The 24,168-nt window shown below is 40.0% G+C and overlaps 1 protein-coding gene and 1 long non-coding RNA gene across 7 annotated transcripts in view; one reads left to right on the top strand and one right to left on the bottom strand.

The window, feature by feature from the left end:
* The window catches only part of RAD50 (RAD50 double strand break repair protein), a 91,127-nt gene continuing 66,959 nt past the window's right edge, over positions 1 to 24,168 (bottom strand). For 4 of the 6 annotated variants that reach the window (XM_030818576.1, XM_030818555.1, XM_030818568.1 and 1 more), the window contains 5 exons: positions 7,370 to 7,455; positions 6,354 to 6,496; positions 3,784 to 3,917; positions 2,270 to 2,426; positions 1 to 2,016 (listed from right to left, as the gene is read on the bottom strand). In XM_030818576.1, the coding sequence (XP_030674436.1) occupies positions 1,969 to 2,016; positions 2,270 to 2,426; positions 3,784 to 3,917; positions 6,354 to 6,496; positions 7,370 to 7,455 (568 nt within the window). In that variant the 3' untranslated portion in view covers positions 1 to 1,968. Of the gene's footprint in view, positions 2,427 to 3,783; positions 3,918 to 6,353; positions 6,497 to 7,369; positions 7,456 to 24,168 lie in introns of all 6 variants that reach the window. The other 2 variants (XM_030818562.1, XM_003259941.4) reach the window with 2 other exon arrangements.
* LOC105739447 lies at positions 2,482 to 6,390 on the top strand. Its single transcript, XR_004031669.1, has 3 exons — positions 2,482 to 2,872; positions 4,730 to 4,881; positions 6,312 to 6,390. It is a non-coding gene; the product is annotated as an uncharacterized LOC105739447 (long non-coding RNA).

Raw genomic sequence — 24,168 nt, 5'->3', positions numbered from 1 at the left:
TGAAATGAAGACAGCTTTTTCTTGAACACTTACACAGTATTTAGTAGGTGGCAAGCAGTTCTAAGCAGTTTGTAAATAATGTCATCCAATCTTCATAACAACCCTACAAAATATGTACCATTTTACCCACTTTTACATATAAGGAAACAGAAACAAAACAGGACAAATAACTTGCTCAAGGTCCCCAGCTAGTGAGTGGTGTGCTAGGATTTCAGCCCAGGCAGTCTGGCTCATTCTAACCTCCATCCATGCTGTGATGGCTATTCATTCCAATGTGGGGAAGGGGGATATTTGGAGAATGATCTAGAAGCAGCAATGAGAAGCCAGAAAGGCACCTATCCCACCTCCAAACCCATGGGCTTCTTGGAACGAAAGCAGCCACTCTCAGAAGTGCTGCCAAGGATGCCACATACTCAGGGGGAAACCAGATTTAAAATTGGGAAGTCTGTTTTAACTTGCAAATGATACTTTTGTTTCACTGCCTATATTGATCTTGTATTGCCTTTGTTAGTCCTTGCTGCAACAACTAGCACTTTCATTCACATGTTGATAGAAGGTAACTGGCTTTAACATTTACTGAGAAATGTTTTATTTTGCAATTAAGATGACTGTTTTTGATTTAGCAACAGATAACATTAAGAAAATATTCTTTGCAAAACTGAGTTTGCTAAAGCTAGGAGATGTTGAATTTTATAAAATACGGCTGCTAGAATTTTTTCAGAATTTTTTCCTCTTCGGTTTTATTATAGTGATGATTTATCAAAGATTTTTCATTTTCTGAAATCTTGCATTCTTGGGATAAAAATATCTTGGTTATTGTGGATGTTTAACATATGACTATAATTGATTTGTTCTTAATCTTACTCGTGATTACATTTAGGACCCCCCCCCCCCCCACCACCACCCCAAGGATACTCTGTCTTAAGGTCCTTAGCTTTAATCACATCTGCAAAGTTTCCTTTGCCATATAAAGTAACAGTCACGGGTTCTGGAAATCAGGACCTATCTTTGGGGGCCAACCATTTAACCTAGCACAGATGCCTTAGGACCTTAGGGCTTAATTCTCTTCTGGACCCAGTTGAGAAAAACCGTCTAGGCAACATGCTCATTACAGCTACAGATGGCACAAAACCATGCCACGTGACTGAATCAAGACCTGGTATGGTCTTGGCTGACTCTGAATGACAAAACTCTACAAAGCGTAATTCAAAAGCGTGTGACTTGGTTGCATTCTGTGTGGAATGGAAGGATTCAAGATGTCAGCTGGCAAGTCCAGGAAAAAGTGTGATTAGGCTTTTCTTAGAAATGGCATCTGAAGAGCAAATGGAGAGGCCTGCTCTTCCAGGTCTGGTTGGACCCTACAGGGAGCAGGCCTTGACTTTGTGAGTGAGCCTGGCTTGCCTTCCACACAGCAATGCCCACTTGGAGAGGAATCAGGATTGATGGTGAAGCCAGTATACTACACAGGATAGACGCAGAGGAGTGTTACAGGCTTCTTCACAATGGGCAGATCAGGCCTCAAGTGGTCAGAGCTTTCCAAAGGTGGGTGTGCACAGTGGAGAATTTCCTCTCTGTAGAGAGAGCTCTGAGTCTGGATGACCATCTGGAAGGGATATGTAGGAGAAGGTGGTGGGTACTGACTGAGATGATTGCTTAAGGTTCCTGTCAAACTTTGAGACCCCATTCAACTACTTCAAATTTTAGTTGGGGAAACCAAGTCCCAGAGAGAGAGGTCACTGGATTTATAAAGTTAAAAGCAGAGCCAAATATACATCTCACCATTTCTGGTCATCCTCAGATATTAATACTCAGTTTTTCAAACCACATGCAAGGAAATAAATTCAGAGGTAATATTTAACTATGATAAAAAAAATACCAAAACCATAAATTTTCAAGGCAGTAATTATCTCCTTCTCAACAGTGCTTTGAGAAGGAGTATGCATTTGCACTGGGGAGGGAGGCACAGAGTCAAGTCTCGGCTGTACTGCTGAACCTTGAAGACTTGTCAGAGGCTGCCTGGAATGGGATGAAGAGCAGCGAATCAGAAACAGGCAATCTGTCCAATTTTCAGTGAAACAAGTTTCATGATTTTAGAACCTCTCAATATCCAAAATCCTAGACACAATGTTCCTTTGAAAGAATATATTTTCTTATTGACTAAGTTGATATCAGAAATAAGTTTCTTATTATACACTTTCTGAGGACCTACATTTCTATGGCATTTAAATCTTGGATATTTTTAATGAACATTGAATCCCAGGGAACTAACACTGCATTTCACAATCTCTGAGCACTGATCGATGTTCTTTTTAATCCTGTAGAATTTCTCCACATATTCAGAACGTCCTAAAAGCTCCACAAAATCTTCATCATGAGTGATTACCAGAAGCTGGAAGTTACGCTGCTGTGAGCGACTTTTTATTATCCTGAAACGATATATTCAGAACATATTATTAGTAAAGAGCATACCCCTTCTTTGATTTGAAAAATCACTGCAAACCTTGTCAGACACATGAACTTGTGCTGTGTGTCCTGTGTGTCAGGGCCCCAGCTACCCTGCAGGAAGTGGAGGGGTGGCCCCAGGCCTTCAGGCCAGCCAGGCAGGAGTCTCTTCTCCTCTCCAGACAGTAGGGACACATGGCCTGACTCCTCACTTAGGTCTGGCTTAGGGACTCACAGGAATACAAGAACTAGTTTCTTCCAGATCAGAAGTTCTCACTAAAGCGCAGGTAGGTATAAATATTTTATTGAGTTTTCCTTAACATCCAAACTGTTCAACTATAGAAGGCTTACTCCTTCGCCTGGGATTTTCCTGACCTGTTACTACTATTCTCTGGAAGAAAAATTTAAAAGTGATAAAGACAAACTACAGGTAAGGGGAATAACACTGCTTTCTTAAGAGCTGGGTCTACTTAGAATTCTGCCACCACCAGTCACTAGATGCATCATTACTATGACACACAGGGACCTGAGTGGGTGTTCTGGGAACATTTTGCTGAGGTAACCAGCAATGTGGACTGAAACCTGAAAGACTTTTTCTTTTAGCTAGCCACTTATCCCCTTCCTGGAGCTGGATGCACTTGAGGTTTCAAAAGCGCTCGCCCTTACTTGTGATGATGGCTGCAGAGAGGTGGCCCTGCGCTGCTCAGCTCTCCTTCCGGCCCTCTCTGCCACAAAGGGACTGTCTGGAGCCAGGAGTGCCTGAAACACCTCCTTTGACCTCAGGGAAAGTGCCTTTTTCTCTGCCAGCATAGTCCTTATGCAAGAGCTGCTTGACAACCTTGGCGTCTACACCGACCCCAGGTGAATGTGGTAAAAGGTGTGCAATTTTACCCTCACTGGATTTTACCTAATCTTGAATAAGCTTTTTGAGTAAGAGCTCTCTGATTCCTTAGAGTTGTCTGACACATGTGGAAAGCTGGGGAGACAGTCCTAAACCCACTACCATTACCTGCAGATGTCTTAGCAGGGCATGCTAATTGCTGTGCATGACATGTGGGTTCCTCTGGTAGGTTTACAGGAAAACCAGGCCAGGAACCCCTCACAGTGACTCTCTCCCTGTGAACACACTTGGGGAGCTGCAGGATGTGTCTGGGGCTGCTATTCACCATCTAGTTCCTTTAAGAGGGATCTGAAGAATTACTATCAAAAGGTAAAGCCCAGGGCCTGGCACCAACTGGCTTCCCCAAGAAGTGGGGAACACAGCTAGAGAACGTTTTCACCACAGAACTCTCTTGATCTTGAAGAACTATCACAACCTGTCCCCAAATGTGAGATACTTACTCAACCAGAGCATGTGCAAGAGATTCAATGTTTTCTCGGTCAAGATTTGTTGTTGGCTCATCCAAGGCAATGATGCCACAGTTGAGGCAGAATGTTTCAGCCAGGGCCAGGCGAATGATGAGTGAGGCTAATACCTGGAAAAAAGCCCCTATGTGAGAAGCCCAGCACAGACCTTCTCATCTCATGGCAGGCAAGCAGTCCTGACATGATCTTTTCAGCAGGGAAAAGTGGGAAACGTCACAGGTTCACTGTTACGTAAAGCACTGCCCTCTGGGAGAGCCCAGCACTGGGACCAGATTCTTATGTCCTCCAGAAGGAGAACCTGCATGATGTCAGCCCATCATTCACCACAAAACAAAATGCTCAGAACAATGCTGATGCCCTCACGTAAAAAATTACATCAGCTACAACCAACTTGAGACCAAAGGCTAGAAACAGAGACAATGCCATTTATCTGTAATTTTAATAATCCTGTAAGATTAGCAACCTTAAAAATTCTTGACCTGGCTATTTTCCTGATAATGGGATCTGTTAGAAAACTTCGACACATTTTCTAGAGCCTCTCACTTTTTCTCAGCTACTTTTAAATTTCCATATTCTTGTGTATAATTCTGAGACTGAGAGAATAAAAAAGAAATCCTAGGTCAAAGTATCACGAGTATAGAAATGTGGTTTCAGTTAAGCTTACCTGTAGAAAATCCAAGTAACTGGAACTGTTAGGCATTTTCGTGGTTACTAGAAACCTAATACTAAAACCCTCAGACCCAACTGAAACCATCTGAGGATACAAGACACACAGAATTGAGAGAGTAGGGCCATTCTGGGAAGTATAAACTACTCTGGTGTGAGCTGTAAGTCCCCTTTCCCCCTCAGTTTGTGGGTGGGTGCACGCACATCAGTGAGTTGGTAATTTTAGAATAGTTTACGTCTTTTCTTTAATGCCTAGGCAAGCCAGAAGACAGGGCCACAGCTTGGCCCTGTGAGGGACAGGCATTTCCTTCCTGTCTTTGAATCCAAACTGCTGTCAGCTCTACCACCACCCACTCACATGCAGAGCCCCTGGCTGGCTGCTAGAGCCTCAGCAAAAGCCAGTGTAAGGTAGGCTGGAGGCCCACCTCCATTATTTGTTCTCTCCCCTCACACCAAGGAGACAATTATTGCTAATTAATTTTCATAACTCAGAATAGCTACAAAAAATCTTTTTCCTCAAGATATTTTTGAAAGTATTTTTCAAACTCTGTCTTTTCTCATTTATAATTACCACTAAAAATCATCAAAGCAGGTAGGGATACTGATTACAGATCACAAGTTTGTCATTTTTGTAGACTATGATTTAGATAGATAGTAATCTGCAGATGCTTTAAATTGGTATCAGCTGTCTACGCTAACAACATAATACATATATGCATGGCATGTTTTTTTTTTTTTTTGTTTTTTTTTTTGAGACAGAGTTTTGCTCTTGTTGCCCAGGCTGGAGTGCAATGGCACAATCTCGGCTCACTGCAACCTCTGCCTCCCGGGTTCAAGCAATTCTCCTGCTTCAGCCTCCCAAGTAGCTGGGATTACAGGCACATGCTACCATGCCCAGCTAATTTTTGCATTTTTAATAGAGACGGAGTTTCACCATGTTAGGCTGGTCTCGAATTCCTGACCTCAGGTGATCTGCCCGCCTCGGCTTTCCAAAGTGCTGTGATTATAGGTGTGAGCCACCATACGCAGCTGCATGGCATGTTCTTTAAGCAAAAATTGCAAACTATAAAAATGAGTTAGATAATGTGAGCATCCATTTCTATGATTTTAGAATTTTATTTAAAAAAAATCAAGGGCCTAGAGGTGTTATCAAGTGTAATCTTCTGCCTTGATCTGAAAGCAGAAAGCTCAAGGATCTGTGACATCTCTGTTACAAACCTGTGCATAGTGAAGGACCCAGCCTTGTTCCCCAAGGATGCCATATTCCTGACTCTTTAAAACTTCATTCCTCTTCCTGATTTCCAATGTAGGCTGTCCTCACAGAGCCTTACCTGAAGCCAGATGTCCTGACCCAGCAGCTAAGTCTTTGTGTATGTTGTGGTAGGGACTTAGTTCTATGAGGGGCTACTTTCTTAATGAGACTCCTTACTATACTGGAATGTTCATTCTGGCTTAAGCTAGAATCTGGTTTGCAATACTATTATGTCATTGATTCTGAAACATCTTATGGTTATAATTGCATTTTTTCATTCCTGCTGGCACATAAAATAGTGGAATGTCTTATAACTGATGAGACAGTGACTATTCTGATAAGGAGTGCCATGAAAACTCTAACGGGTCTTCAGCTTCTTGTTCTACATTTAGCCTATCCTGCGAGAATGCTTCAGGCCCTTCTTTTAAAAGTCTACATAATGTTGCAGGAAATGTTGGTTAGCTTCAGGAGAGTGTAATAATAGTAGCTGAGCCTGATTCATTTTATGCAGCAGCAAAGAGCTTCCCACCATTCAGGTACAGCCTTGGATGCTTCCACTGCACTGATGTTTGTTTCTCTCTTTCAGTTACTTGGGTGAGTTGGCTCCCCAGGCTTTTGAGATACCTGCCTTTTGTCCAGCACTGCATCGTCCTCGCATATCCAAGGCTGTGTCTCCCTTCAGCATCACCACTCGGTAGTTATAATTCCGCCTTTTATCAGAAGCTGATACATTTTCATCGGCATCAGACCGTATTTCTATGTATTCAATATCTGACACAGAAAGAAGAATATTTTAGAGGAACCTATGCTCTGTAGCCTTTTGTCATTTACAAACATATCAAGTAAGCCTAGGAACAACAGATGAGGCTGACATTACCAGGGGAAAACAATGGCTGGTGTGCAACCTCTTTCTCTGGCTGGGAGGATTTAGGAGCCTGGTGGTCTGGCCAGAAGCAACCCAGATGCCCCAGTTCCTCAGCCTCAACTCTGTCTTTCTTAGTTTCCCTGTTAAGAGTTTCCTCCAGGCCAGGCGCGATGGCTCACGACTGTAAACCCAACACTTTGGGAGGCCAAGGTGGGCAGATCACCTGAGGGCAGGAGTGAGACCAGCCTGGCCAACATGGTGAAACACCGTCTCTACTAAAAATACAAAAAATTAGCCAGGCGCGGCAGCGTGCACCTGTAATTCCAGCTACTACTCGGGAGGCTGAGGCTGAGGTGGGAGAATCACCTGAACCCGGGAGGTGGAGGCTGCAGTGAGCCAAGATCGCGCCACTGCACTCCAGCCTGGGCGACAGAGAAGAGCGAGACTACATCTGGAAAAAAAAAAAAGAGTTTCCTCTGGATGGTTTTTCTTATCGCATTTTGGCTTATCCCTATCTACACTATGACAGAACCTACTATGTCATCAGCTAAATATAATGCCTACTGCAGTCAAATATGTAAGTCCTGTTAGGCTCTGGAACAGAAAACTTTACGTTTTCTTGCTACAAGATGTTGCCAAGATAAGAATTCTTAGAAAATCTCAAAGATGTGCTTAGAAAGGGGTCCAGGGGGGTAATGCTGGCATGATGAGAGGTCGTAAGAGGAAGAGCTGTGGAGAGGGCTTTGGAAAGAGCATTTGTGATACACCATGGTACTCACCTTGTCCACGATAGGTACTTCGCCACAGGTCACGTATAATTTTATTGATTTCTTCCATTTTCATACTGTGAAATTTCATTATTGCTCTGGAAAAAGAAGTCATTGGTACTTTATATATATAAAAGATCAATCATGTGTAATAGTAATATTAAAATACATAAAATATATATATAAAATAGAAATATAAATAACTTCCTCAATATTCTCAATGGTAAAAGTAGAATATAATAAGAGCTAGAAAAAATAAACAGCAGCAAAACTTTGCTGCTTGGCTAATACCGAAAACTGGCAGGCTTATTTCTAGTGCTCCAGGGTTACCCTTCTCCATATTCACTCTCTGGGATACAACAAATACTCCTTTACGTAAAACGTAAATACTTAAATACTGTGAAAACTTCAGGAAACATAATTTTTTAGACTCTTTTCTTAGGCCGTGGTAACTTATTGGAGGGACTGCTTCCACTGATACTCACGGGTCACAGAAAGGCCTGCTGAATGGACGAGAGGGAGTTAAAGGGGAGAAGGTTTATGGTTAGCCAAGGGGCCTGCAGTCTATGGGGAAAATAGGAGAATCTAACTGCCACCTTGTCCCTCTTCTATCACTGTTGAGGCTTACCAAAAGTCAGCTTCTTATGTTGCTTTTATTCCTCAGATCTTAGATTTTTACCAACTGGAAGCTTTGGTTCAGCGAGAATGATTTAGAAGCTTAAGCTGAACTGACATCAAAATTTTATTTTACCTTTCTATTCACAGATTCAGAAATCCTAATTCTAAATATTAACTCCCATATTTATATTCCAAATCCTAACTCTAAGCACTAAATTCCACTTAGTCCAGACATGTCCCTGTCCTCAACTCTCTTTTAAGGTAGTAGTTTCTAAACACTAAAAAGAAAGAGGGGAAATGTTTGTAAAAACAAAAGTATCCTGTCAAAACCTAACATTGTTCCCACCACAGTCACCTTTCATCAAAAAGCCCTTAGGTTCTTTGGAAGCGGGTTTATGAACTAATAAATGTTGCACCAGTGGTAAAAAGGCAAACATTACTGCAATCATCATACAAAGGATGTGAGGCGACTTACTTCCATTTGCAGGCCTCTTATCTGATGCATACAAAAAAAGAAACTGATCGTAATGCTACTGCCTCTGTAGAATCATTTCGTGATCTTCTGGTTCACCAGCAAGAGAGAAAGAAATGACTCAACATAAATACATTTTAAATATCAGATGAAGGACTGTGAAGTAGTAGAAGACTGGAAAAAACCATATTCTGCTTGTTGATGAGAATGCAACAAGTCTCCATTTTCTACCTTATACATTTATCTCAGCCTAACATTTTATGCTCCTTTCAAAAGGAGACAAAACATCTAAGTATTTCCTAAAAACAAAACAAAACTGATGGAATGTTAGACCAATCATGTAAAGGCTGCCTTTCCATAGCGTATATATCATGATCCTGATTTTTCAAATGACATTAAAAAAAAAGTGAACTTTCCATTCAAGTTAAGAATCTTCGAAAACTAACATAAGCATTCTAATGTGGAGAACAAGCTCCAGACAAGGCACGGGTGGCCAAGGCGCACACGTGCAGTCTGCCTTGGCTCCCTTATACAACATCCTGTCCCATGGCCAGGTCTGCTGAGACACAGCACTGTGGGAAAAAGATCTAGTTCAGGGAGAGGTCTCGACCCACCAAAGAGTGTGTCGGATGGAGTTGATGACTACCACTGTGGAATGGACCATTAACTCATCTTGGTATCCTCTCTGTCTACTGTGGAATTTACAGCTGTACTGTGTAAGAGATGGGGATGACTAAAGTCGCTACAGTAATCTACATAAGGGAATAACGATAATAATGATTATTATTGATGACCATTTACCATATGTGATACAAAACTATGGTAAAAATCAATTTCATTTAATCCTTACGACAATACTGGGAATTAGATACTGTTATCTCCATTTACCGTTAACAAAACTAAGATTCAATGAAATCAGTGACTTGTTCAAGATCAGAGAAAAGTGGCTAGGATATTAACAGCCCTTAAATATGATAGTTAAAATTGAAAAGGCAGTCAAAATTCCATCTTTTAAAGCCACCAGACTCAGTTTTATGAGGGAATGTTGTCAAATCTTCAAGATACACCTAGCTCCCAAGTATATAAAGTATGACACAGCAAGGAGAAACATAAGGGGAAAAAAGTACAAGGCTTTTTTTTTATGAATATAAACATTCTAAATAAAATGAAATTTAATAGTAAGGGTAGTAAAAAGAATATATCATGACCAAGTAGTGTTTACAACAAGAAAGAAACAATAAAATTGGGGAAAATAATTCAACTATTGTAGTAACAGATTAAAAAGAAAAAAATAATTTTTCAATAGATGTCAAAAAAACATTTGATACACTATAACACTGAATTTTGATAAAATAAGTGAAAAATCAAAGAACGTTTTTTTAACTGGACAAAATGAGTCCCTCAGATATCCACAGCAAGCATCAAATTTAATTTAAAATGTATAGAAGTGTTCCTCCTAAAACTAAGAAGAAGAGAAAGATGCCTCCTATTATGGCTGCTCTAAAATAAGGTCCTGGAAATCCCTAACGATTCAGGGATTTCACGATTCAAATCCCTACCTAAAAAGAAATGAGAAATGAAAAAAAGAGAGAAAAGCCTGTCATTGTTTTTGCAGGTGACAGAATTGTACGCTTAGAAAATCCAAGAAAATCAACTGAAAAATTATTCAGACTAATGAGATAGACAGATATAAATATATAAAAATGAAGTTTTATTATCTAGAGGCAAACACCAATAGGAAAGGCAATAGAAAAAAAAAGGATCCTATTCACAGTGGCGATGAAAATCCTAAAATGCCTAGGAATAAGTCTAACAAAAGGGTATAGGAGCTAGAGGAAAAAGCTGTAAAACTTTACAATAGGATAAAAGGAAATGATTGAGTAGGAGATGCATACTAAGGAGTCCAGAATGGTAGATGTGATATTACAAAGATGTCTGTTCTCCTCAAATAATCCATAAATTAAATGCAATCCAAACAGAAACCCCAATAAAATTAAAAAATGCTTAACAGAATCCATTAGCTGACTCTAAAGTTCATATAGAAGAGATAATACAAAAGAAAAAAAATAAATTTTAAAAGTTGGTGTACAAAGGAAAATCCAGAAACAAACCCAAATGCATATAGAACGTTAGTTTATAACTGCAACAGTTCAAATCAACTGGAAAGGTTTCAACAGTGTTACAAAGGATAAAAAAAAATTATTACCCGTTATCCAACCTCAAAATAAAATCCAAATGAACGAAAGGTTTAAAAGCTAAAGTATTTGGGCAGCTGAGGTGGGAGGATTGCTTGAGTCTGGAGTTTGAGACCAGCCTGGGCAACATAGTGAGATCCCATCTTTACAAAAAAATTTAAAAATTAGCTGGGTGTGGTGGTGAGTGCCTGTAGTCCCAGCTACTTGGGAGGCTGAGGTGAGAGGATCACTTGAGCCCGGGAAGTTGAAGCTACAGTAAGCTGTGATCATGCCACTGCACTCCAGCCTCGGTAACAGAATAAGACCCTGTCTGAAAAAAACAAAACAAAACAAAAGCTAAGGTAAAACAATCAGAAGAAAACATTTTGATAATTTTAGGATTGGGAAGCCTTTCTAAATGAGGAACAAAATTGAGAAGCTATAAATCAAAAGACTAAAGATCTGAATACCTAAAAATTAAAAGTTACAAAAGATACCATAAAGAAAGCTGAGGCAGCTGAGTGCGGTGGCTCACACCTGTAATCCCAACACTTTAGGAGGCCAAGGCAGGCAGATCACTTAAGGTCAGGAGTTTGAGACCAGCCTGATCAACATGGTGTAACCTTGTCTCTACTAAAAATACAAAAATTACCCAGGCGTGGTGGTGCATGCCTGTAGTCCCAGCTACTCGGGAGGCTGAGGCAGGAGAATCGCTTGAACCTGGGAGACGGAGGCGGAAGGAAGTAAGCTGAGATTGTGCCACTGCACTCCAGCCTGGGCGACAGAGCTAGACTCTGTCTCAAAAAAAAAAAAAAAACAAAAACGAAAGAAAGTTGATGGACAAATGGCAAACTGGGAATAGGTACTTGCAATGTATGTGAAAATAATTAACATCTAGAATCTATTAAAATGTGACAAATCAAGAAAAAGACAACCTAGTAGAAAAACTGGCAAAGAGATATGAATAGGTAATTTTTGGAGAAGAAATACAAATAGACAACATACGAAAAGACATTTAACTTCACTAGTAAAGAGGGAAATGTAAATTAAAGTGCAAGCATTTTTTTGTGCAGCCAATAAAATGTCAGTAACAAAATCCAGACACGGAAATGGGCACTTTCATATACTGGTGGAAATTTTCTAAGTGTTTTTAGAAGGCAATTTGGCATTAACTAAAAAATATACATAACATCTGAGCCAGTAACTCCATTTCTAGGAAGCTGTCTTTTTGACATATCTGCTCTAGTGTGCAAAGACACACTCTGCAGCATTATCTGTAGTAGCACATATTTGAAAGCTTTCTAATATGTTCAATAGTGGTTAAATAAAGTAGATATCATGCATTTTACAGAATATGCAGCCATTAAAAAATACAAGGTAGTTGAATATATGAACGTAAAAGATTATCACTACGTTAAATGGAAAAAAAACTCAGAAAAATATCTACCCTGTGATAATGCTCACAAAGAACAAAAAAGATGTATTTGGGTGTACTACGTGCAAAGCGATTGTGAGGGAAATGAAAATATGTCACCAACGTAATAATTCTTAAGGGCCGAATCAAAGTTAGACATTGTCATGGAAATGAGCCTAAGTCTACCTTGAAGTGTGTTCTGTGGTTTGCAGTTATGGAGTGTGGGGAAGCCCAAATATCTGTAATACAAGGCTGAATGGCTTTAGTTGTATAAGTGGTACAAAATATTATTAAGTACAAAGGTAGGAAAAAAAAATCACATATGTTTGGGAACGGCTTAATCAACGTAATATTCCAAGGATGGGAGATAGCACAGGAAAATATGGGACATATTAAGGGAACAAAATTGTTTGGTTAGAACACACTTGGTAGTAGGAATTGAAATGGGAAAGCCCAGGTATGGAAGTCTTTCCGAAAATTAGAAGGGAATAGGGACCACCAGCTTTAGGAAAATTAGGCTGGCAGAAGTATAATGAGTGGAGGTGGGGGTGGGAAGGACGGTAAGAGATAAGAGGTGGGAAAGCTACCACAGTAATAGGTGAGAGTTACTTAGGCTGAAGCCATGGAAAGAAAGCAGCTCTGGGCTGGGTGGGGTGGCTCACACATGCAATCCCAGCACTTTGGGAGGCTAAGGTGGGAGGATTGCTTGATCCTAGGAAGTCGAGGATGCAGTGAGCTGTGATCACAGCATTGCACTCCAGCCTGGGTGACAGAGTGAGATCCTGTACAAGAACCCTACAGGAGATATTGAATGACATATAGTGGCCCAATTAACTTAACACACTTCTGTCACTTGGACTTTACAGGCATTTAACATCAAATAACTTACAGAATGATCCTGAAACTCCATGACTGTCTGCTGAGGCAAAGATTTGAATTTCATGGGCTGCAAACTGTTATGGTCAAGTAGTCATCTGGCTAGTGTATCAGCTCCACCACCTGCCTGGAGTATGCCCATCTCTCAGTTAAATGCATATACTAACTCATGTGAAGTAGTATGATTTCTTTGTGAAAACTGGTTCTTAAAGTGAGAGGCCGGGTGAGGTAATCACGCCTGTAATCCCAGCACTTTGGGAGGCCAAGGTGGGTAAATCACTTGAGGTCAGACGTTAAGAGACCACCCTGGCCAACATGGTAAAACTCCATCTCTACTAAAAATACAAAAATTAGCCGGTGTGGTGGTGGGCACCTGTAATCCCAGCTATTTGGGAGGCTGAGGCAGGAGGAGTGCTTGAACCTGGGAGGTGGAGGTTACAGTGAGCCGAGTTTGCAAGACTGCACTCCAGCCTGGGTGACAGAGCCAGACTCTGTCTAAAAAAAAAAAAAAAAAAAAAAAGTGAGACTCTCTAAGAGCTCAGAAAATAATGATTTATAAATTACTTTAGTCTGATATTTAAATACTCATTAAGAGTCTGAAAGATTTCATTAAAAATTTCAGTAAGAATCGATTGCATTTTATGAGGAAAAATGATGGCTTTAATGGCATTTATATTTCTGGTAATCCATGAAAGTCTTAACAAGCTTGTCCAGCCTGCCTTATTTTGTTGTTCTGTTTTGTTCTAGGCTTTTAGCAGACTGAAGCCATGGTTTTTAGTTTTGTCTCTAGTGATAAGCAGAAAAGAGGGATGAGGAAGAGGCTTTACTGGCCCAACCAGAAACAGAAGCTAAGAACCCATGACTGGATTCTCTCCCTTGGACACCCCATAGACCAATATCTCACCTTCCGGGAGAGGACCCTTCCAGCTCTTGCTTCTTTAAACCTGTTAACTTAGTTTTCTTTAGCTAGACTCCCAAACATCAGCTTTTACAATTCAGCCTATGGTTCAATCACTATGGCAAGATAAACATTTGTTTAGGTGTGAAACACCACTGGCTATCTTTGGGTTTTGTAATCTACCCTCTCGAGGTTGCAGGAGCTACTGTGAAATCTTACTGCATCCATGGTCATGATGGAGATGGTGACTATAAGGTGAGCCCTGAATAAAGCCCTCGTCTGAAGCTCCCCTTGAATGCAGGGACCCAGGCTCTGAAGAGCCTCACAGAAAGCTGGCTACCTTCGATGCAAAACTGTAAAGGTTACGTGTTTACAATGAGTCTTAAAAGAAGCATGACCTGGCCAGGTGCGATGGCTCACGCCTATAATCCCAGCACTTTGGGAGGCCGAGGCGGGTGGATCACGAGGTCAAGAGATCTAGACCATCCTGGCCAATATGGTGAAACCCCGTCTCTACTAAAAATACAAAAAATTAGCCGGGTGTGGTGGCAGGCGCCTGTAATCCCAGCTACTTGGGAGGCCGAGGCAGGAGAATCGCTTGAATCCGGGAGGTGGAGATTGCAGTGAGCTGAGATCGCGCCATTGGAGTCCAGCCTGGGCAAAAAGAGCGAAACTCTGTCTCAAAAAAAAAAAGAGAAGTATGACCTAATATGCAACCTTCCACATCTGGGGAAAAATGAGAGTAGAACATTTTAGGCATGGGGTAGAACACCATATCTTGAGTGATATATTCTAAAATCATTTAAATTGGTATATTGTATTAGTATGGGGTAATACATTCCAAATGATGGATAATTTCCCCCTTTTCATCTATGTGTCTCTGACCATTGGCAACGCTTATACTTAGTGATGTTTTTAGATGATTACTAATAACAGATGGTAATCAGCTTTTCTTGAAAATGCACTGCTGATTTCCTGTGTTACCTTAAATAGACAGCTGAACGCAACAATTACACTGACTGCATGCTTTATTCTAAGACGTGAAAGAATGACGGAAATTTTGTACCTTACTTTCTTCTGGGTGAGAAGGCAAATTTAGGGCTCACCGTATAAATCTTGAGAAGGCCACTGTTTGCAAGCATAAGCCCACAAAGTCTCAATTTTGGGGAAATCTGTATCACTTCTTTTCTTTTTATTTAGAAGAATCCATCTGAGTACCAGGTAAGAGAACTCAGTAAACAGCCTGGCTTTGTTCCTTAACAAGCCTAAATTGCTAGAAAGCACTCCTGTACCTCTCCACCCCCGCCTGGCTCCACCAAGCTCCCTCATAGGTCCTCAGTCTGCTCAGCATGCCTCTGTGACTGAGGCACTTTTCTCTGCTGAAAAGCCCTTCCTTCTTATCCCAGGCCCAGGGCAAAAACAGACTATGGAGCACCTACCCAGGTCTCCATCAGACAGACTGTCAGCAGTTTGGAGGAGGGACAGGGAAAGATAATCCTGTTTTCCCAGAGCCTGACAAGAAAGTGGCAGAGCAAGGGTTATTGAATTTTTAATTTTTTCTCCTATAGCCTAATCTTGGAAGTGAAGGGAATTCTTATTCCTGCTGTCACTGGTTCTCAGGGTATGCAGGGATAGCTGGAGGGCTCCTCCGTATGGTTTTCTATTCAGTGAATACATATGAAACCCCAGGTCTGCAGGTCAGTGGGCTGTAAGTAAGAGAAGAGCTGACCTTGCAGCAAAATACTTACAATTAAAATTGAAAACAAAACCAACCTGCCTATTTAACTTCGTCCCTGGTCCACTCTAACCATTGCCCCATTTTTCTTGCTCCCCGTCACAGGAGAAGTTGTCATAAGAATTATCTATATTCGCTGTCTCCCTTTCTTTTTCTTTTTTTTTTCTGAGACAGAGTTTTGCTCTTGTTGCCCAGGCTGGAGTACAATGGTACGATCTTCGCTCACTGCAACCTCCGCCTCCCGGGTTCAGGTGATTCTCCTGCCTCAGTCTCCTCAGTAGCTGGGATTACAGGCTAGGCACCACCACGCCCAGCTAATTTTTGTATTTTTAGTAGAGATGTGGTTTCACCATGTTGTTCAGGCTGGTCTCAAACTCCTGACTTCAGGTGATCCACCCGCCCTGGCCTCCCAAAGTGCTGGGATTACAGGTGTGAGCCACCGCGCCTGGCGGCTGTCTCCATTTCTTACTACCCATTCTCTCCCCACCCAACTTGACCAGGCTTCAGTTCCAATTGTGCCACTGACTGCTCCTCAGTCATTAACAACTTCCATTTTGTCAAATTTAAGGACCACTTCTTAGTCCTTATCTTATTTGACTCCAAATAGCATTAGGTTCTTGATATATTTGCTTCACTTAGTTTTCAAGATACCACATCTTTTAAAATCTTTTCCCACATCGCCAGCTGCTTATTTACTGGATTTGCAAACATAACTAGTGGTGGGACTTTTCCCTTCTCCCTCTGTGCTCATTCCACATGTGATCTCATCTCATGGGTTAAATGCCATGGATATGCTGATGACTCCTCAGTGTACACCTTTCCCTTGAACTCTAGGCTGGAGGTTATATATCCAACTGCCTGCTTGACAGCTCTGCTTAGATATCTACAGGCACTTCAAACTTAAAGTGTACAAAACGGAACTACTGATTTTCTCTCCCCAGTCCCACCCATTTTAAGCAATGGCAACCTGTTCCCCCAATATCCTGTTGTTCAAGTAAAAATATGTAGGAGCATGGTTATTTTGCTTTCCCTCCCTTACACTCAATTCAGAAGCAAGGCCTGTCAATTTTCTCTCCAGAACAAATCCCGAGTCTATCACTTCTCTCCATTTGCACTGCTACCACCTCATCTAGCCCACCACCATCTCTTGGTTACTACAAGTCTCCTCATCAGTCTCTGCTTTTACTCTTGCCCTTTACAATCCATTCTCCACACAAAGCAGCCAGTGCAATTTCTTCCAACTAGAAATCAGATTATATTACTTCCCTGCTTCAAACCCTCCAATGACTGCCCAATGCAGTTAGAATGAAATAAAACTGTTTACCACGGCTACAAGGCATGACATACTCTGGGAATGGTCTATCTCTGACTATATTCCAGCCATGCTTGCCTTCTTCCTGGTCCTTGAACACTTTCTGTTTGTACTGGTCTTGGCTGCTGCATTAACTATTCTACCTGGAATGCCTGCACCCCATTTTTTGCATATCTTGCTCCCTTCTCATCAATCAGGTCCCAGCTTAAAGGCCCATCTGTTATGCTCACATTGTTCATTTTCACTGTAATACGTACCACTACTACCCATTTTGTTATTAATTTATTTCTTAATTTTGTTTCTTCATCCTTACTTAGTATCTGGAACAGTATCAAGCATTTATGTAGTCAAATTTTTATTGAACAAAATCCTAATATACAACTATGTATTATGTACACAAGCACCTCACTGAAGAGTTACAAAATATATAGAAATAAGTTATGGTTCTAAACCAGGAAGTATAAGTAACAGTTAAAATGCTTTTATATAAATACTAGTTTTTTAACGGTTATAAAAAAAGGTCATGCCCATAATCCCAGCACTTTGGGAGGATGAGGAGGGTGGATCACCGGAGGCCAGGAGTTCAAAACCAGCCTGGTCATCATGGCAAAACCTCGTCTCTACTAAAAATACAAAAATTAGCCTGGTGTGATAGCACATGCCTGTAATCCCAGCTACTTAGAAGGCTGAGGCATGAGAATCGCTTGAACCCAGGAGGCAGAGGTTACAGTGAGCAGAGATCACGCCACTGCAATCCAGCCTGAGAGAGCTGAGAGAACCAGCGAGACTCCGTCTCCAGAAAAAAAAAAAAAAAAAAAGCAGGAGGCCACTATGGTAGCAGCATGTCACAGTGGTTCTGATATCTAATTTTATCTCTACCATTTACCTGGGTAATCCTGGGTAGGCTGCTTAATCTCTCTGATAAATACTTGCCCTTTAAAACAGAGTTAGATACAATAATTAAATTGATTATGCTATCATGTAGTATTCAATTGCTATTATTGTCTTCTATGCACAGCCCTCAACCTCAAAGAATGTTTAAATAGGAACAGAAACCTACATTTTCTTAATGAATTTAGTTCTTTAGTGCTATTAAAAGAATAGAGAATTTAAGAACTTACATTAAAGAATGGAACATGACAAAGAAAGCTGGACTAAATCGCCTCTTGAGCTTTTCTGACTCTATACTGAATAACAGTATAGATTTTTAAAAATTCTATTTTATAGATGAGGAAACGGAAACTAAGAGTGTCTAAATAATTTGCTAAATATCTTCAGTCAGGACTCAAAATCACCACTATGGAGAATAGTATGGAGGTTCCTAAAAAAACTAAAGACAGAACTACCATATGATTCTGCAATCCCACTTACTGGATATTTACACAAAGGAAATGAAATCATTAGGTTGAGGAGATATCTGCACTCCCATATTTATTGCAGCACTATTCATAATACCTAAGATTTGGAAGCAACCTGAGTGTCCATCAACAGATAAATAGATAAAGAAAATGTGGTTCCTGCCGGGCGCGGTGGCTCACGTCTAATCCCAGCACTTTGGGAAGCTGAGGCGGGTGGATCATTTGAGGTCAGGAGTTCGAGATCAACATGGCCTACATGGCAAAACCCTGTTTCTACTAAAAATACAAAAATTAGCCAGGTGTGGTGGCAGGAGCCTGTAATTCCAACTACTCAGAGGCTAAGGAGGAGGTTGCAGTGAGCTGAAATCAAACCACTGCACTCCAGCCTGGGAAACAGAGACTCCGTCTCAAAAAAAAAAAAAAAAAAAAAAAAAAAGTTGTTCATATACACAGTGGAGTGCTATTCAGCCATAACATAAAATGAGATCCTATCATCTGGAATAACATGGATGGAACCGAAGGACATTATGTTAAGTGAAATAAGCCAGGCACAGAAAGACAAACTTTGCATGTTCTCATTCATTTGTGGGAGTGAAAAATTAAAACAATTGAACTCATGGAGATAGTGGAGATGATAGTTACCAGAGACTAGGAAGGGCAGTGGAGATGGTTAACGAGTACAAAAATATAGTAAGAATAAGATCTAGTATATGACAGCACTACAGAGTGACTACAGTCAACGATTTATTGTACATTTAAAAATAACTAAAATAGTATAATTGGAATGTCTGTAACAAAAGGAAGGATAAATGCTTGAGGTGATGGAAACCTCATTTACCCTGATGTGATTATTATGCATTGTATGCCTGCATCAAAATATCTCATGTACCACATAAATATACCTGCTATATAGCCATAAAAAATAAGAATAAAACTTTTTTTAAAAAAAGAATTCAAAATCTGGACATCTGTAGTGTTCAGAGACAGCGCTTTTAACCATGTATTATGGACTTCCGAGGCTTTTTAAAAAAGGTAAAACTTATCATGTTGGACTTTTATACAAAGTCCAATGTCTTGCTTTTAATACCCATTTTTATTTTTTCATCACAACCAACTTATCTTATTCCAAACAGAAGTTTTGGTGTTTTTCTTTTTTGAATTTTTTTTTTTTTTTTTTTTTTTTTTTGAGACAGGGTTTCTTTCTGTCACCCAGGCTGGAGTGCACTGGCAATCTTGGCTCACTGCAACCCGCCACGGCCTTCTGAGTAGCTGGGATTACAGGTGTGTGCTACCATGCCCAGATAATTTTTATATTTTTTTGTAGGGATGGGGTTTCGCCATGTTGCCCAGGTTGGTCTCAAACTCCTGGACTTAAGCAATCCACCTGCTTTGGACTCCCAAAGTGCTAGGATTACAGGCGTAAGCCACTATGCCTGGCAAAATAGGTTTTTACCGACAAAAATCTGTTTTGACTTGTGTCTCTTCAAATAAACTATAATATCCTTGCTAGAAGTTACTGGATCTCCTATTCCTTAATGCTCAATGAATGTTTGATAAGTCTATTGGATACACAGCATCTGTTGCTAAAGAACTAAGAAAAACTAAAAAGTCCCCTAAAGGCATAAATGAGGTAGCTGAGAAGACTAAAAAGAATTATTAAAGGCAGAAAAATAAAAAACAAAAAACAAATATATGTATGTGTAGTCTACTGGGCAGTAATTCCTTAAGTTTTGCTTATGTTCTTGTTTCAGCACCTTAAATCCCAAGACTAACCACTTCAAACTGTTGGATCTAATATCTAGGAGAAACGGCAACATTCAAAGAGGTTAAAAAACAAAAGTTCTCATTTGGTGCAGGCATACAATTCTATGAGCCATTTTGGATCCAGGGGGCATTGTAATGTTAACCTACTCACAATGAAATGGGACAAAAGATATATCCATGGAATACTCTCAAAAAATTGTTTTAAAAGTTAAACTTAATCTAACAAAAATCTTAGTATAATTTATTTTTAAAAAATAACGTTAATTGGCTCACACCAATATTTCACAGTAAATGGATCTAATTTGTCTTACATGATTACATACTTCCTAAAACTTGTATATGCCAAAAATATACCTAGGGAATTCTGGGACCACCTTTGTTATCAACACTAACTAAAAAAGTCCTCATACTGAAACCAGAGTTCTGCTGTCTTCCTGAGCCCTGTGGTCTGAATGCCACTGCTCAGGTTGGTCTGCTGACTATGCTGTATCTGACCAGAAGTCTTATAAGAGAAGAGAAGCTCTCTGTGTAACTCTCTTAGTGCTAAGGAAGATATTTGCCATTCCGGAAAAAACAACCACCACCAAAATCTAAGGTAAGTAATAATTCTCCTGCCACAAGTGAACAGAACTGCTAGATAGATTTATAACAAAACTTATTTTAAATTCATAGTTGAGCTCACAAGAAAGAAAGGGAAATCCCTACATAACAGAAACGAAGATAGAAGTGAAAACCAGACCAGTCAGTATGTAACCTGAGAGACAAACTAAACTTGGGGTTATTATTACTGTTATTGTTATTTTTGAGACAGAGTCTCGTTCTGTTGCCCAGGCTGGAGTGCAGTGGTGCAATCTTGGCTCACTGCAACCTCTACTTCCCAGTTCAAGCGATTCTCCTGCCTCAGCCTCCTGAGTAGCTGGGATTACAGGTGTGCACCAATACACCCAGCTAATTTTTTTATTTTTTTAGTAGAGATGGGGTTTCACCATGTTGGCCAGGCTGGTCTTGAACTCCTCACCTCAAGTGATCTGCCCACCTTGGTCTCCCAAAGTGCTGGGCTTACAGGTGTGAGCCACCGTGGCCAGCCATGAACTTGGGGTTATTATTTTTATAACCTAGGGATTGGTTCTTATCATCCAGGACAGAAGATGAAGGATAGGACCCAAGTAAGGAAGAAGATTAGAAGTGACTCCCAACACAAAAAAATGGGACTCTTCAAGAGCTATAACATCCATCCTCAATGAAAGAGTGGAAAATTTATAAGTTGAAAATTCAAAGTCTTGGGCAAATGCTTTATATAGTTTTGGGGTTCAAAGTTATGCTACCAGTGAGTATAGTCTAGGAACCTACCAACTAAGAAATTAACAAAAACCCTACATGCAGGCCAATGTTTTCTCTGGAGCTCTTAGTTAATATAAAACCAAAATTTCTGTGTAGATGGACATCTACAAGGAAAGGTCACAAGGGAGTCTCATAGAAAAAACACTACTAAAGATAAGCACACAATTAAATGTTAATAAAACACAGAAACTTCACTAGGGGATAGAATCAACATACAAAACAGCAGAAGCAGACTCTGCAAAATGTGAAATTAAAAAATAATAATCTGAAAGAATATAAAATATGTATAGTTAAAATGAGTAAAGACACATTCAAGAAGGAATCAAAATACTAAGGAAGAAAATACATCATAAGCCTGGCGCAGTGGCTCGCATCTGTAATCCTAGCATCTTGGGAGACCTAGGCGGGAGGATCAAGACCAAGTTCAAGACCAGCTGGGGCAACATGATGAAACCCCATCTGTAATAAAAATACAAAAATTAGCCAAGTGGTGGCATGCATCTGTAATTCCAGCTATTCAGGAGGCTGAGGAATGAGAACTGCTTGAACTCAGGAGGAGGAGGCTGCAGTGAGCCAAGATCATGCCACTGCACTCCAGCCTGGGCGACAGAGCCAGACTCTGTTTAAAAAAAAAAAAAAAAATTATAAAAAAACCATGTGAGTTTCTGAAAAAGAACAAAATAGAACTTATAGAAAAAAATGGAGGGAAAAAAAAACAATGACAACTCAACAGGCAGTATAAGTAGCAGCTAAATAATTTATGAACTACAAGATATTTACCCAGAGCCCAGTATATGCAAGAGAGGTTAAGCAATGTAGAGGAAAGAGGAGGTTATGTCTAATAAAAAGTGAAGAAGGGGAAAATAGAAGTGGAGAAAGAATAATATTTGAAGAGATAATGTATGAAAAATCTCCAAAATTGATGGAAGATATCAATCCTCAGATCAAAAAGCACAATTTATGAGCAGAAGAACTAAAGCTGAGTCTAGACACACTATTATAAAAATACAGAACACTGAAGACAAAGGGAAAAATCCTAAGAGAACCAGGGGAAAAAGGCAGATTACTTTTAAAGGAATAATTAAAATGATTTCTCAACTGTAACCACAGAGGCCAACAAAAAATGAAGTATTTTCAAAGTGCCAAGAGAACAAAACTGTCAATCTAGAACTCTGTGCTCAGCTAAACTATCAAATTAAGGGGAAAAACTTCTCAAAGACTGATAGTTTACTACTAACAGTCATTCACTGAAAAAACTATTGAAGAATATACTCCAAAAAAAGAAAACTGAACCTAAAGAAGGGAGGAGTGGGATTTAAAAAGCAAGAATGAACAAAGAAATTGGTAAACATGTGGGCTTATGAAATCACCACAATAATTATTACTCATTTGTGATGATTTAAAAACAAGGTAAAAGTAAAATATTAGACAAAAGAAATAATGCAGATGAGAGAAGATAATTAGTATTCAGGAAGAAGATAAAACAATTCACATTAAAGCTATGGTTTTTAAACTTTGATGTGCATAAGAATCACCTAAAATGCTTGTCAAAAATAGACTGCTGGGCCCTACCTCTCAAATTTTTGATCCAGGTCTGGGGTAGAGGCTGAGAGGCATTCCTAACATGTTCCAAGGTGATACTGATAATGGTGCTCCAGGACCACTTTGAGAATGAATGCATATGATTTTAAATCAAAAAAGTATGTTAAAAATTAAAAAGTAAGTACTCAAATAACTAAAGTAGAATACAACCGATCCTTGAACACAGGTTTGAACTGTGTGGGTCTATGTTAACGTAGATTTTCTTCCACTTCTGCCATCCGAGACAGCAAGACTGACCCCTCCTCTTCCTCCTCCTCTTCAGTGTGAAGAGGACAAGGATGAAGACCTTTATGATGATTCATTTCCACTTAACAGAAAATATATTTTCCCTTATAATTTTCTTTTCTTGTCTCCAGTTTACTTTATTGTAAAAGAATACAGCATATAATACACATAACATACAAAATATATGTTAATCAACTGTTTCTGTTATCAGAAAGGCTTCCAGTCAACAGTAGGCTATTAGTAGTTAAGTTCTGAGGGAATCAAAAGTTACATGTGGATTTCTGACTGCGTGGGGCTTACTGTCCCTAATCCCCATGTTATGTGGTCAACTGGATAACCCAAAGAAGGGAAAAAGGAGGAGTCAAGAAAAATAAATCCATCTCAAAAAGGCAGCAAAGGAAAAAAAGATGGCAGAAATAAATCCAACTCAATTGAGTAATCACAATGAATATGAAAGGCCTAAATTCACTGGTTAAAAGACAGACATACACTGGATAAAGAAAATTCTGCTATATGTAATTAAGATGGTGTGAGAAATGGCACAGACATAAACAAAGTGACCAATTAAGTAGAACAGAGAACCCAGGCCAACCCAGGCACATAGGGAATTCTGATATATGACAGAAATGACACTGCAGGTCACTGAAAGAAGGATAGTCTATCAATAAATAGAGCCAAGACAACCAGTTATTCATAACGGAAAAAATTCAACTTAAATACTTAAATGTACTTACATGTGAAAGGCAAAATTTAAAACTTTTAGACAAAAATATAGAAGTAGGCACGGTAGCTCACGCCTGTAATCCCAGCACTTTGGGAGGCCAATACAGGCGGATCACGAGGTCAGGAGAACGAGACCATCCTGGCTAACACAGTGAAACCCCATGTCTACTAAAAAGGCAATAAAATTAGCCGGGCATAGTGGCGGGTGCCTGTAGTCCCAGCTACTCGGGAGGCTGAGGCAGGAGAATGGCGTGAACCTGGGAGGCAAAGCTTGCAATGAGCCGAGATGGCGCCACTGC

The sequence above is a fragment of the Nomascus leucogenys genome, chromosome 2 (assembly GCF_006542625.1).
Source record: "Nomascus leucogenys isolate Asia chromosome 2, Asia_NLE_v1, whole genome shotgun sequence".
Taxonomy (NCBI): domain Eukaryota; kingdom Metazoa; phylum Chordata; class Mammalia; order Primates; family Hylobatidae; genus Nomascus; species Nomascus leucogenys.
The sequence above is the reverse complement of the archived record's forward strand: the minus strand, read 5'-3'. Positions and strand labels throughout refer to the sequence as shown.